Source organism: Cervus elaphus, chromosome 9 (assembly GCF_910594005.1).
Source record: "Cervus elaphus chromosome 9, mCerEla1.1, whole genome shotgun sequence".
Classification (NCBI taxonomy): domain Eukaryota; kingdom Metazoa; phylum Chordata; class Mammalia; order Artiodactyla; family Cervidae; genus Cervus; species Cervus elaphus.
Window position 1 is genome coordinate 17,833,319 of NC_057823.1, and position 15,449 is coordinate 17,848,767.

Sequence of the window (15,449 nt, forward strand, 5' to 3'; positions counted from 1 at the left end):
GTATGTATGGCATTATATTACTTTAAAACATGTAGGTCAGAAATGTACTGATCTCTGCTGATATATGGCAGAAACTAACACAATATTGTAATTATCCTTCAATTATAAATAAAAAAGCTGAAAAAAAAAAAATACTGATCTCTTTTGAGTCTGGGGGAGATGGTCCAGGCATTTGTCAGGACAAGGGGCCTCTGAGTGTGCTGCGGCTGGCACATAGCCAGCTGAAGGGAAAGGGTTCCCTTTGTCACCAGCCTTCAGTCCAGTCCCTCCCCTGTCCCTCTGTGGCCTCAGGACCCTCCAGGGCCAGAGCATTCCCTGGTGCCCTGCTGGGGTGGATGTCTTTGCTGAACTCACCCAGATTGCAAGAGGGGATTGCTCCACCGCGTGTGGTCACACTTCCTGCCTCCTGCTAGCCGGCCTTGTGAGTAATTTCTGTCCATTTCCCCTCCCACAGGGACTTCCTTCCCCGAGGTTCAGGAATCGTCACTCGGCGGCCTCTCATCCTGCAGCTCATCTTCTCAAAAACAGGTACGCTGGGGCGGCTGGCAGCCCACACAGGAAACAAGCGTGGTGGCTGTGCCCAGTGGGAGCCAGGGGGCTTCGAGGCGTCTCGGGCCCTGGGGGGCCGTTTGGGTCTGCATTCCCTTTTTCCTGGTGGGCAAGGAAGTTGAAGCACGGTTCATGCAACGCCTCCACCCGCCCCGAGCATCAGCTGTGACTAGGCCGCCAGGTGCCAAATTTTTTGCTCTATCGTAGATGACACGTTCTTGCTGGACACTTTCAAAATCAATAGCAGACGTTGACACGTCAGCCCGAAAGGCTTTGGTGCACTCCCTTTGCAATAAGGACACCCTCTTGCACTCACAGAACCACACCCAAGAAAAGTCATCATTTCTGCATGTTCCCTTACCCCAGTCCATACTCGGGTTGTCAGTTGTACTCCAGATATCTTCCCTGGCTGGTTCCACAACTGCTGGGATCAATACCATGCTGCCTTTCATTGTCATGTCTACTCTTTTCATGAGAGCAGTATTCTTACCTCTTCTTGTTTTTAATCTTGTTTTTCCACTCCTTCTTTCTGAATTACAGCACTGACTTTAGGGAGAGACCTGACCTGTTGCATGTAGAATGGCCCACATGTAGACTTTTTTCCTATCCCCCCCTCTGTGGCCTCTGTTCTTCCTACACAAGTCTGATATGACACGGGCATGTCTCCCAGCATGAAACCCACCTAGCTTCCTTGTAAAAGCATCTCAGGTCAGAGGCTGGAAGGGGTGAAAAGGGCCATTGGAGGTGGGACCTCTCTTCTCTCCAGAGCCCCCAGGAGTCTTCCCTGCTGACCTGGAATGTCACCCACAGCTGGTTCAGCACTTGGAGTGCCAGTGTCAGTGTCACCACAGGCTGTGTTAAACACCCCCACTCTAGGGAGGCAGCTGACATATTCCCATTTTACAGATGGGGAAACTGAGGTTTAACCACCTGCCTTTCTGGTGGGCGCCAGACCTGGGATGGGCACCCAGGCAGGGCCAGACCTCAGACTCCACAGCTCAGCTGACCATAGTCCCGCCCTCTCATCTTCATTCACCCAATCCGCCTGCAGGAGGGTGTGACACTAGTGAGAGACGGCAGCAGATTGGTCCAGTGACAAGCCAATCGGCTGCCTCCTCTGGGTTCAAGTGTCCAATCAGCTGTGCCAAGAAGGCCAGTGGCAGAGCCTGGATTGTGAGATGCCAGTAGGATCCGAGTCACATAGGGGTTGGCACATTGGTTTTCTGTTGCACATTCACTGGGTTGGTGGACGAGGGTGGTGAGAATCTGCATTTTCAATGAGTTTCCAGGTCATGCTGATGCTTTTGGCCTCTGCCTACACTGGGAAAGCCCTCTGCCCTGGTTTGTGGGGGCTGAGAGCTAATACTGCCCAGGTTCAAACCCTGGCGCTATAGCTTACTGGCTGGCTGGCCCCTGGGGAGGGAGTGCCGCTCACAGCTGTGCTTCCTGTCTGGACAGTGAAGATAATAATAGTACTGCGTTTGTCAGTTGCTGTGAAGACCATGTTATTCAATACATATACAGCCCGTGGAGCAGTGCCTGGCACGCTGCAGGCCCTTGCCATGTGGTGCCATCCCAATGGCTTTGGCACAGCTTGTTGGGAGAGCAGGTTGGCCGGCTTCCTGCGCTGGAAGGTCGCAGGCTTCGTCATGGCAGGAGGGCTCCCCCATCAACTCACCAGTGACTGTCACCCAGCAGTGGTCCAGGGAGCACTGGGCTGCCTGCCACAAGCTGGTCTCAGGCTGGGGCGCAGTGGTGAGTAGGACCAGGGCTGCTGCCACCACCTGTCGCCTTTCCTCTGTTTTTTAATGTAATTAAATTAATTATTTGTTTTTGGCTGTGCTGAGTCTTTACTGCTGCGAGAGCTTTTCTTTAGTTGCAGCAAGCAGGGGCTGCTCTCTAGTTGGGGTGCCCCGGCTTCTCATTGTGGCCTGTCTTGTGTAGCACGGGCTCTATGGGGTGCGGGCTTCAGTAGTTGCCTCGTTCAGGCTTCGGTAGTTGTGACTTGCAGTTTCTGGAGCACAGGCTCAATAGTTGTGGTACACAGGCTTAGCTGCCCCGCAGCACGTGAGATCTTCCTGGACCAGGGATCGAACCCGTGTCCCCTGCAATGGCAGGTGAGTCCTTCACCACTGAGCCACCAGGAAAGCCCTGTCACCTTCCCTCTTGATGCCTGTTAGTGCTGGCAGTCAATGCGGGGGACCCTTGGGTGGGGACCAAGAGGGAGACACATAGGCGTGGCCCTCCCCAGATGGAAGTGCGCGTGGTGGTGGGGAAGGGCGTCTCGCACGACTTCTCTGAGGAAGTGATGTGTGAGCTGAGGCTGACAGGTGCTTGGGGGTGTGTTGGGGAATGGGAACTCTCCTTCACAGCAGAGAGGGGTTGCTTGTGAAGACCCTGAGGCAGCGATGCCCATTGTGGCCGGCTGGAGGAACTGAAAATTCCTTCTAGTGGCGGGGAGGAACGAGAAGCATGTGACAAGTGACAGTCCCGGGAGAGCACACATCTGCTCACAGCCTGACCCGGCATGATGTTGAAATCAGCATTCCTGTCGTCCCACTTCACAGAGGAGCGAGCTGAGGCCACTTGCCTGAGGATACGCAGGGAGGCCGTCCTAAAAGCCCAGTCGTGAACTCATTCTTAGGGGTGGTTTGACCAGATCCTGTGGCCACAGGTGGAGAAGAGGCCACAGGGACCACCAGCTCTGGGGCAGGGGTCCCAGGAAGGGATGGGGTGGGAGCCAGGGCGATGAAGACACTGGTGGATCCTGTTGGACTCGGGGAGAGAGGTCCGGGGTGTCCCACATGGACATGCTCCTTTCTGGGTCCCAGCTTGCATATTCCACCGCCACCCCCATCTGACCGTGGCATTCAAAGTCCCTTAATGCAGATGTGAGCTCGGCCTCGGCCGGATGCCAGGGAGGCAGTGTGAGCTCTCCGAGGGGCCCGGCCGACCCTGGGCTCAGCCTGTTGGGTACGACAGACATGGTGTTGCTGTGGCCAGGCTGAGGGGAGAGCGCAGGGGATTGTGGGAGGGTATATCAGGCGTTGGGCTTCCTTGGTGGCTCAGAATCCATTTGTCAACGCAGGAGACCCGAGTTCCATCCCTGGGTTGGGAAGATCCCCTGGAGAAGGAGATGGCAACCCACGCCAGTATTCTTGCCTGAGAAATCCTGTGGACAGGAGCCTGGTGGGCTACAGTCCGGGGGGTCACAAAGAGTCGGACACGACTGAGCGACTAAACAACCACCACAGTATCAGGCACTGGGTCTGCTTTGAGCCAGGGCTTGGGGAGAACTTTGCAGCCGGGGCAGCAGCTGTGCTGTGAGGCTGTGAGATGAGGCTGCGGAGGGGCCGGGAGGCAGGTGTGATGAGGGACCCAGACACTGGGAACCTGAGTGGTGTTCCGGGTGTGGAGATACTGGCTTAGCCCACTGGCTGACTTGTGGAGGAGGGCCAAGCAGAGGCAGGAGGGCGGGTGGAGAGCCTGGGGGTGGGGGGCGGTGAGCCAGGTGCCAAGGGAGAGGTGTTGGGGCCCGGGCCAGGGTGGTGCTGTGTGGGCAAGGGCAGAGTCTAGAGTGACCTCGAGGTGGGGAGCCCAGGTCCCTGGACTGGGGGAGACACCTTACCCCTAGGGAGCAGGCTGAGCGCAGTGTGGGACGTGGTTGTGGCTGGGGCTTTTAGAGATTCCTGGCGGCCACACAGGGCTGCATGGCTCCCCGAGATGAAAGTTTTGTTCAGCTGGCCCTCAGAGACAGGACTCCAGAGCCAGACTGCCACCCCTTGCTGTCTGGGCCCTCAGTCAAGCAGCTTCCCTCTCTGTGTCTCAGTCTTCTTACCTGAGGTAAGAAGGTAAAATGGGGGTGATAGTGGTGACTGCCTCGGGGCCCTGGCGCCCCATGAGACTGGTGTGGCCATCGCCTCTTACGGGGTCTAAAGTTCCTGGTACTATAAGGTTCTAATCCTCTGACTCCTGGGACTCCCCTGGTGATCCAGTGGTTAAGACTCCCATGTTTCCGGGCCTTTTGGCTAAGATCAGATGAAGACTCCTTGCTTCCACTGCAGGGGGCACAGGTTCGGTCCCTAGTCTGGAAACTGAGGTTCCACATGCCACGCAGCATGGCCAAAAATAAAACGAAAAACGAATTCTCTGACTCTTGAGCACACAGAGGCGCCCTACTTCTCCTGGTCCACACCGGTCTCAGTGAGCCATTATTTTAATGGGCTTAGTTTAAAAATTACCTCAGACCGCAGCCACCAGGAAGTTCAGTGGCTCGTAGGTGAACCCTGCTCCTCCTTGCGAACCGCCCCTGGACCTCGTAAGCCCTGAGTGCTGGGGACTGTTCTCGTGTGGAATGTGCCCGATCAGGGCCTCCAGAACCTTCCGTCCCAGCTCTGACCTTGGCCGCTGCTCACTGGAGCCAGAGAGATCTCAGGGCTTGGCTCTTGGCCTCCTTCTTGAGGCTTCGTGGCCCCCATGGGACCAGGCTGGCCTCTGAAACCTCACTTCCTCCTGATGCCACAGCCTTGCTCCTCTTCCCCTAGACCAGCTCAATTGTTTCCGCCTCTGGACCTTCCCCCTCATTGCCAGCCCTGCCTGGAGCACCCTGCCTCCTCCCCCCTCCTCCTCGGGGTGAGCCTCACCCCCAGGCCCCACCCCAGTCACTGCTGCCTTGGTTATTGTGCAGCGTATGTTGTCAGGCAGCATCCTGTTCTCCTGGTTTCTTTTTTGTTGTGGTTTTAAAAGGTTTGTTTATTTGTTTGTTTTATTTGTTATTTTTTGGCTGTGCTGTGTGCGGGCTTTCTCTTGCTGCTGAGCACGGGCTCTGGAGCGCGCAGGCTCAGTAGTTGCGGCACCCAGGCTTACTTGTCCCGTGGTATGTGAAATCTTCCCGGACCAGGGATCGAACCCGTGTTCCCTGCATTGACACGCAGATTCTTAACCCCTGGACCACCAGGGAAGTCCTCGTATTTTGTTGATGGTCTGTCTCTCCGCCGCAGCATCAGTTCTGCCAGGGCATCCATCACTCTTCTCCCCGCCCAGCATAGGTTCTGGCACCCGGGAGGTGCTCCATCAGCCCGGGGCTGGTGCCCCACCATGCCCTAAGGGCCGCTGCCATGCCCTTTCCCCTGTGGGAGCGCAGCCATAACTGTGTGTGCAGCACCTTTCCCCACCTGCCCTGGCCGCAGCAGGGCCCTCTCTGTAAAGCCTGTAGACCCTGCAGCAGCCAGGGCATGACCTTGTGTCTTCACGTGGAAAACAAGCTGGGAGCTGACGAGGGTCAGGTTGGTAGCCTGGGGCTGTCACCTGCTGCTGCTGCTAAGCTGCTCCAGTGTCCAGCTCTTTGTGACCCCATGGACGGGAGCCCGCCAGGCTCCTCTGTCCATGGGATTCTCCAGGCACAAATACTGGGGTGGGTTGCCCTGTCCTTCTCTAGAGGATCTTCCCAACTGAGGGACCGAACTCAGGTCTCCCTTGTCTCCTGCATTGGCAGGCGGGTTCTTTCCCACTAGGTCCACCCAGGAAGCTCCAAGGGCTTCTCCAGGTGTGTTTGTTTATTTTCCCCACATCAACAAGCAGTTCTCCAGTTCTTAGTAGACTCTTATCAGGTGCCCTCCAGTTTAACTCAGTTCTTTTTTTCTTTTCTTTTTTAAATCTTTATTGAATTTGTTACAGCATTGCTTCTGTTTTATGTTTTGTGTTTTTTGATGGGAAGCATGTAGGATCTTGGCTCCCTGAACCCATCCCCTGCCCCCGGCATTGGAAGGTGAAATCTTATCCACTGGACCTTCAGGGAAATCCGCAATTTAGCTCAGTTCTGACACTCCTTCCCTGCAAGTAGCATCACATCCCACAGGTTAAGGGCTCAGTCCCACCAGACTGTCCCCTCATCCCCGCTTCTAATGCCAACCCCAAGTCCAGGCTGTCACCTGTGTTTCTGACCCACTGACTATAGATCAGATGTTCCAGCGTGCCCCTCCTTGGGTTTGATCAGTTTCCTGCAGAACTCAAAACATTTCACTCCCAGAAGGGACAGAGGGAACTGCTGCATGAGGCAAGGTGTGGGGAAGGGGCAGGGATTCCTCACCCTGTGTGAGCTCACACACTCTCCCCCTGCACCTGCTCCCCAACCTGGAAGCTCTCTGAATGCTATCCTTTTGGGGTTTTATGGAAGACATCAGAATGGTTGATGAAATCAGTCCCATTAGTGCTTCAACCTCCAGGCCCCATCTTCTTCCCAGAGGTCAAAGGATGGGACTAAAGATTCCAACCTTGTTTTTTTTTTACTCTTTGTTTATTTATTGACTGTCCCACGTGGCTCGTAGGATCTTAGTTCCCTGACCAGAGCTCGAACCCTTGCCCCTGCGTTGGAAACTTGGACTCCTAACTCCTGGGCCACCCCCCACCTTGTGTCACTGTGGGGACCGTGAGACGCTCTCCACCTGGCTCTGGTCTTCCTGTCACTTCCCCAAGTTTGTGATGATGCCTGACTCGCCCTGTCCAGGCCTGAGGGGCTGTGGCTGTTTTGTTTGTTTTTTGAATGTTTTATGAAGTTTTAGCATACTAAATTCTTAAAGATATACAGTAAATTCTTTTTTCTTGTCATACATCATACATCCTAAATTTTTCTCCTTTCGTTTTCTTTCTATACCCTTGATTTTTTTTTTTTTGGCTACACCACTCGGCTTGTGAGATCTTAGTTCCCAGACCAGGGATCAAACCCACGTCCCCGGCAGGGGAAGCTCAGAGTCTTAACCAGTGGACCACCAGGGAAGCCCCTGTCCTGTTTCACTGTGGGAAAATTGTGGTGTTAAATTAATTTTTGAAATATTTTATCAAACTTTAGCATCCCATAGTCTTAAAGACATACACTAAATGCTTTTTTCTTTATCACACATCTCTCCTGTCTTTTTCATCTTCTCTATACCCTTGATCTTCCCATACCACCTGGCTTGTGGGATCTTAGTTCCCAGACCAGGGATCAAACCCAAGCCCCCTGCAATAGAAGCTCAGAGTCTTAACTGCTGGACCACCAGGGAAGCCCCTACTTCATGATTCTTAAGCAATGCCAATCCCTCGAGGGCCCATCTTGAGGAGTGTGCCTGGGGGATGCCCGAGGCGGGAGATTGGCTGATGAACCCAGTGGGGACCCACGTGGGAGTCACGGAGCAGGGAATGCTCTCTTAGGCTCTGGCACCTAATGCTTTGCAGCAGGCCGCTCAGTAATTAAGTTTTAAGCTGTTACTATGCACTGGGTGCCAGGGAGAGCAGAGACGGGACCGAGTGGCCCGCAGTCCCCCTTGCAGCTCAGCCCCCTCCCGCAGCTCTGGCTTTAGGCGGGGACGCAGAGCAAGTGCTCTGTCCACATGAGGAGCACCTTGAAGGGCTGGGTGGTCCACGTGGGCCTCCCCGAGCAGCTTGACCTGAAGGAGACAGCAAACAAGTCCTGGGCAGAGGGCTGGACCTCCTCCTAGGAGAAGAACTGCAAGTGCATTCACAGACCCCACAGGACGCAGGAGCTGGCCCCTCGGAGTTCGCAGCTCGACGGCCGGATGAGGGCTCTTCCTGCTGTATTCCAGGCCCGGGACCGGATCCCACACGCCTGGCCCTCCTGCCAGGGAAGCGCTGCAGGGCTGCGGTGGATGGGTGGCCGTTGGGGCAGGGCCAGGGACCCAAGGGACTGGCAGTGTCATCTGGGCACGAGGAAGGGAAGGTTTGAAAAGGCTGCAGCCGCTGTGGGGACGGAGAGACCACCTCTGTGGGAAGGCCCGGGGATCAATGCAGGCGGAGCCCTGGCGGTGGCCAGGGTGGCAAAAATTTTCTCCAGCATCCAAGCATTTACAGAGCTGTGGAGCTGCAGGCTGAGCGCTCTGCCTGTTTGTCTTTTTTTTTTTTTTTTTTAAATTTTGTTGGCATTTTTTAAAAAATTGTTTGGCCGCACCACTCTGCATGTAGGACCTCAGTTCCCCGGACAAGGATTGAACCTGTGTCCCCTGCATTGGAAGTGCGGCGTCTTAACTACTGGGCTGCCAGGGACATCCCTACCTGCATCATATCTTAACTTTCTTCATGGGGAAACTGAGGCACAGAGGGGTAGCCTGGCCACTGGGGACACCCCTGTGCTTTATCTCCCTTAGACCCCTCTGGGTCCGGAGCCTCCTCAGGGCATGGGGGAAGGTCTTCATTTCAGAGAGATGAGGTGGACACCATCTCTGCCCACCCCCTCTAGGAGGCCCCTCCTGGTTCCTGGTATGTTGGGGCTCTTGGCTGAGCTCCCCAAGCACCTGCTATGACTTGATCATGCCAAGCCTATCTCCCCCATCAGGCCAGGCTCCTGGCTCTGGGTTGGGCCTGTGTTGACAAGAAGTGCATTGGGAAGACGGCAGGTGACCCCACCAGACCCTGTTCCTGTCCAGCCTCCTGGGTGTCCCACTTGGTGACCGTGGGGGTGCTGGGCCACCTCCCAGAAGCTGAAGCAGGGGCCATGTTACACTCCCAGCAGCATTTTGGTTGTGCATGTGGTTGCAGAGCGCCTACTGTGTGCTCAGAGCCCTGTGCCCCGGGACACAGAACAGTACAGATTCAGATCCCCGCCCTGTAGGTTGACCTTCTCCTGGGGATCAGAGGAAATACACAAGCTGACAAGGTCCACCATATTAGAAGGTGGTGGGTACTTGGAGGACCCTAAGGAAGGGAGAGGGGAAAGCAACTGAGGAGGTTTGTTGTCTTGGGAGTTGGAGAAGATGAACACTGGAGAGAAACCTGAAGGAGGAGAGGAAGGGACCCATGTGGGTGTCCGCAGGCAGAGAGAAGAGCCAGTGCAAAGGCCCTGAAGCAGGAATTCAAGGGCTTGGAGTGAGAAACCAAATAAGCCCGTGTGGCTGGCGGGGCGTGAGCTGAGATCAGAAGTGGGGAGAGGAAGCTTAGTAAGGCTCTGTGGTGTTGGTAAAGACTAGGTCTTAATGGGGTGAGGTGGGAGCTCTGGAAGATTTCACAGAGAGGTGGCCGGGCTCTGGCTTTAAGAGGGTCAGTGCTCGGGGGTGGTGGGAAAGCATGATTGTAGGAGCTTTCTTACCTTGGTCTGATGCTGGAGTCTGGCACATGGTCCTCAAGTGATGAGGAACCCGGGGAGAGAAGGCAGGTAGTGAGGGATGAGCCTGGCTGACTCCTGGACCTTCCGCTTGGGCACAGAGTGTATGATTTCTGCTGTCCACTGACCTTGTGGGGAAGATGTCATGGCTTTCCAGTACATCTCCTGCTCATCTTTGACTCGCACAAAGGGGCTGGCAGAAGGGGAGGCTGCCAGCACCTGCTGGGTCCCCTAAACAGAAGCTGGCTTTGACCGGAGAGGAGGTCCAAAATGCAGGATGGCGTGCCTGGTGATGTGGAGTCTGGAAAGGCTCCCTGGAAGAGGCAGCAGGCAGGCAGACCCTGGAGGAGGAGAAAGTGAGCTGCAGCAGGCCTGGCAGGGCAGAGGTTTTGCAAGGGACAGCGCCCATGTCCTGTTCCCCAACCCTGTTCCCGTCTTCCATCCCCCTGCACTCCTGAAAGGGGGAGGGGTCTCTTGCGATTGCTGAGCCCTTGGCCTTGAGCCGGAAGAGAACTGAGGTTTGCTGTGGGGGTTGGAGGACTGTTCCATTTTTGCAGGTGGCTGCAGGAAGAGCAGCCGAGAGTAGCGGAGGATTTCCTCCTGTTCCCGTGGAGGGCTGGAGCCTGACCGTCCTTGGGAACTGGGTCAGCTGATGGGGGTGGGGTGGTTGATGCCGCACCCTCCAACCACTCTCCTCAGTGCCCTGCTTCACGGTGACCAGTGTCTGTATTGATCTGAGCCCACAGAATCCCCCGACGCCTGCAACGGAGGTTAGAGAGGTACAGAGTCTGCCTGTGGCCTCACGAAGCCCATGTGACTTGAGAGCCACTACCTGAAGACAGATTATCCGAGCTCCAAATCCCAGCTCCACTGGTGAACTTGAGCCAGCTTGCTTCACCCCCCTCTGGCCTCAGTTTTCCCATCTGTGATATGGACATTGTGGAGATGCCTACCTGCTATGCTGCTGATTTGTGAAGAGCAAATGGGACAACAGACAGGGCCTGGCCAGAGGAAGCAAGCATTTTTAGGTGACAAATGGAATGACAGACCTCCTTGCACTCATGGCTTTCTGCTGTGTTATGCCTCTGGGCAGAGATTCTCAACCTGCCTGGCCTTTCTCTGTTGCAGGGCTCTTTCTCCATCCTTTGTTCTGATGCAGCTGTAGCTATGTCTGTGCTGAGATTTGTGTAGCCAGGTCTCCTCCTGGTGGACATGAAGGCTGTTTCCAGTTTTTTATGCTGAGAAGCAGTGCACATCTTCACATCTCTGTCATGAACTAGCTCTTTAGGCTGTTTGCCAGCCAAACTTACTTCCCTCTTTGTAGCATCACTTGCAGGAGCCATGATCTCTGGGCCTAGAAAGTTCCCCCCACTCCAACATTTACTATGAAATTCAGATACATGGAAAAGGCAGGAATTGTACAGTGAACACCCGTCAACTCAGCACCTGTGTCCTGCGGTAAAAGTTTTTTTTTCTTCCTCCTTTACCCACATCTCTGCTTTGGATTTCTCTACCTTGATGACAGGACCAGCACTATCATTAGTCAGTTTTTGTTTTTTTTTTTTTAATATATATTGATTTTATTTATTTATTTGGCTGCACCAGGTCTTAGCTGCAGCACGTGGGATCTTCATTTGGGGCGTGTGGGCTCAGTTGCCCCGAGTCATGTGGGGATCTTGGTTCCCCAACCAGGGATTGTACCCATGTCCCCTGCACTGGAAGGCGGGTTCTTAACCACTGGACCACCAAAGAAACTCGTCTAGTTACTTCTTTATTTCCCTTCATCTCAGTGTCAGTAATGGCTATCAGACACCTCAGGCTTAGAAGGCCTGAAGAGGCCAGAAAGCATTTCTTCTGAGGGGGTCATGTCTAAGGGCCCCATGAACAGCCAGGAGGGAAGGAAGGACAGCGAGAAGGGCTTTGGTGAGGCCAGCCGTGGTGGGGGTGCCTTGGGGAAGGAGAATGGTGAGTCCCAGGGACATGCACCGGGGATCTTGCTACCCTGGAGGGCGCTGGCGGCTTAGCATCCCACCAGGACAGCAGCTTTAGACTGTGACCCACACGAGGGAGGTTCTGTGTCACCATCCAGGACTATCTCATGTATAACACCAGAGCAAAAGCTTCATCAGCCATCCATCCCAGCGCTCCATGGGATGCAGGTTGATAAAGAAAAGAGTAATTGCTGGTCACACCCAGCTGTTGGATGCTGGTTTTTGTGGGGCTTTTTATTTTTGTTTTGCTTGTAATGTGTCATGACTTAAACTATGTAGTTCTGCAAAATGCTTCGTGAGAATGTGCATTCCACAGAGTCAGCTTTTTTGCCACTTTTTCACCTTGTGGAGTAGCCGAGGTCTGGAAGGGAGTGCGATCTGTAGGGAGGGCCCCCCTCAAATACCTGTCAGAGAATGAATCCATTGCTACCCAGTTTCCTGGACGGCCTGTGACTGAGTCTTCACTTTCTCTACTTGACAAAGCTCTTTTCCCAGGAGGCCATCTGGTCCCCCCCCACCCTCCACAGCGAGACTGCTTCTCTTTCTCACTTGGAGCATCTTTCTTCCCTTTTCAGAATATGCCGAGTTTTTGCACTGCAAGTCCAGAAAGTTTACAGACTTTGAGGAAGTCCGACAGGAGATCGAAGCGGAGACTGACAGGGTCACGGGGACCAACAAAGGCATCTCCCCAGTGCCCATTAACCTGCGGATCTACTCGCCACATGGTAGGAAGCAAAGACCCCTCACTTGGGCCAGGGGAAAGCTGACAGTGGGTCAGTCACGGGTTGGGGCGGCCTCACTCTCATGAAGAATACGCCTCCTCCCGGTTTTCCTCACACATACACAGAGCCCTCTTGATCCACATCTGATAGGAACGTGGTACGGAGAAATCGACCTCGGCTCCAATAAAAACAGCACGCCAGGGAGACTGTCGGGAGTGGTGGGGCGTGGGGCGAATTAATTGGAGCACGTATATTCATTTTAAGGGAGTAACCACAGCTTGGCTCCCCGGTAAATCTAGTCCACCCAGTGAAGCCAGCCCAAGGCAGCCAGGTCTTCTGGTTCCTCGAGAGGAGGCAGAAAGCCAGGTTTTTCTGCATAAGGTCCAGATTTTAAAACTGCATCGTGTAAACAGAATAGGCAGCCTGTAGCCAGACACAGCCTCTGACTCAGCAGCATGGACTTCTGACTTAAATGGCGTTTGATGAATATTCTAGCCGACTTCTAACACCTCAGTATGGGTTCTTTGTGGTTTTTATTTATTTTTTTTTTGTATATGAACTTTTATTTATCTTATTTAAAAATTTTTGGCCACACCCCACAGTGTGTGGGACCTTAGTTTCCCAACCAGGGATCGAACCCGTGCCCCCTGCATTGGTGGGGTGGAGTCTTAACCACTGGATCCCCAGGGAAGTCCCTGTGATGAGTTTTTTAATATATTTATTTTCAAATAAATGATTCCTGTGCATGATGCATATTCAGAAGTTATAAAAAAAGTATATCCAGCAAAAATCTACCTTACTTTCAAAATTACAGATATAGTTCGTGTTCTTCAAATGATATACAGTGCATATGTAGGCAGTTATGAATATGTGTGTACATCACATATGTGTGTTTTGCTACTTTTACTCAAATCGTAGCCTGATAGAAAAGTCATTGATGTCTCTTTTCTTGTATGAGTGCATCTCAGAATGGGTTTTTATTTTTTTGGCCGTACCACATACTATGTGGGCATATGGCATCTTAATCACCTACCAGGGATCGAACCCATACCCCCTTCATTGGGAGCACAGAGTCTTAACCACTGAGACACCAGGATAGTCCCTCAGAGTGTGTTTCTTACCAGAGAATCTTCTTTTTTGCTTTTAATTGATATTGACTGAATCAACATGCTGAAAGTTATTTAACCTTTGAGAGCAGTTCCAATCTACACATGCAAGTATCCAGATTTAAAATGGTATCACTGAGAATAATTATAAATGGAACATAACCTTTAAAGATTGTGAATCACTGTATTATATGCCTGAAACTCATACAGTATTGTACTTTAGCAATAGTTCAATAAGAAAAAAATAATAGAGTGACTTCACTAAAAAACAAACAAACTGGAACTTCTCTGATGGTCCAGTGGCTAAGATTCCGAGCTCCCAGTGCAGGGGTTCCAGGTTCAATCCCTGGTCGGGGAACTAGATCCCACATGCTGCAACTAAGACCCAATGCACTCAAATAAACATTTAAAAAGAAAACAAAACTGTCTCACTGAAATAGAGTACAGAGAGAGTGTCCATAAGATGGGACCCTAGGAGGGAGTTATTGAGTCAAGAGGTGGGATCCAGTTGAAACACAGGAATAATCCTGAGGCCTGATGCCCAGCACTGGGGGAAGCAGGCCAGGTCTCTTCAGGGCTGTGCATGCCTCCCCTGCTCCCAGCTCTTGACGGCCTCTCTCTCTCTGATTTCCCCCGTAGTGTTGAACCTGACCCTCATTGACCTCCCAGGCATCACCAAGGTGCCCGTGGGGGACCAGCCCCAGGATATCGAGTACCAGATCAAGGACATGATCTTGCAGTTCATCAGCCGGGAGAGCAGCCTCATTCTTGCCGTCACCCCCGCCAACATGGACCTGGCCAACTCGGACGCCCTCAAGCTGGCCAAGGAGGTCGATCCTCAAGGTACCCGCCAAGCCCAATGGCAGCAGCTCCCTCTTCCTCACACTTCTTAGCATCTTGACTTGCCCCACATTCTCAACTCTGCATTACTGGCAATCTCTTTGACTCACAGTTTCCCCTAGAAAAGGCCTGGGACACCGCATTTCCCATGAGGGCCAGCTGTTCTAGGAGGGTGTCCACTGGGAGGCCAGTGTGTGGCGGGTGGCATTCCCCCTTGGCAAGCTGGTCCCTGCTTTGCCTGCGCAGAGAGCTAGTGTGGGGAGTTGGGTGTAGGAAGAATGCAGGCCTCTTTGGGCACAGATGGGAGTCCAGATCCCACTTCGAGAAGTTATTCTTCCCCCTTGAGGCTTTGTCCCTCCTGTTGAAATAAGAACTGCAGTCCTGATTTAGAGAGCTGCCAAGAGGACCGAGGGTCTCTGCATCAGTGCTCAGGGGCCAGCGGAAAGGTGAAAGGATGATGAGGTAGTGAGGCCAGTGGGGCAGCAGGGAGTGGTGGAGACTTGGGCATCTCTGGGTCATCTCTGGCTCTGGGCATTCATTCAGTAAATGTCAATTAAGCCCTGGCTGTGTGCTGGGATCTGTTACGGCCTTGGGGACCCTGCAGGGGACAGAGTTGACAGGGAGCCCTGCCACCAGTGGGAGCAACAGACTCCAACGAGGAAATATGCACGTGGGATAACTTCAGGTAGTGGTAAGCACTAGGAGAAAATGGAGCCCATTGAGAGAGCCTGGGGTGGAAGGGGGCGGCCTGAGGCCTCTGAAGATGGGGGTTTTAGGCAGGACCAGAAGTATGAAAAGAGGCAAAGTCCAGGAATACAGACAGTGGATGCTGAAGAGGCTGTGGTGCCCGGGACACAGTGGGAAGGCTGGTGTGGCCGGAGCAGAGTGAGCTGAAGGACAAGATGGGGAGGCTGCTGGGAGCGGCTGGGCCAGTCTTTGGGCCTTGGGTCTTTGGGCTGCGGTGGGGAGTTGGGTGTATTTTGACAGTGGTGGGGGGTTAGCAGAGTCTGACACACACACACATTTTCCGAATTGTCTGCCGACTGCTTGAATCCCACAGCATTCTGGAAGCAGTTAGGGACCAGTGAGGAGCTGAGGGAGACAGGCTCTGTGGCTCACACTGCCCAGTTCACAGGCCTGGGAGACGGTC

At 53.5% G+C, this 15,449-nt stretch overlaps 1 protein-coding gene across 14 annotated transcripts in view; it reads left to right on the forward strand.

Annotated features, from left to right (window-relative positions):
- The window catches only part of DNM2 (dynamin 2), an 86,726-nt gene that overhangs the window by 30,064 nt on the left and 41,213 nt on the right, over positions 1–15,449 (forward strand). For all 14 annotated transcript variants that reach the window (XM_043911520.1, XM_043911527.1, XM_043911513.1 and 11 more), the window contains exons 2-4: positions 455–528; positions 12,207–12,356; positions 14,099–14,302. In XM_043911520.1, the coding sequence (XP_043767455.1) occupies positions 455–528; positions 12,207–12,356; positions 14,099–14,302 (428 nt within the window). The remainder of the gene's footprint in view (positions 1–454; positions 529–12,206; positions 12,357–14,098; positions 14,303–15,449) is intronic.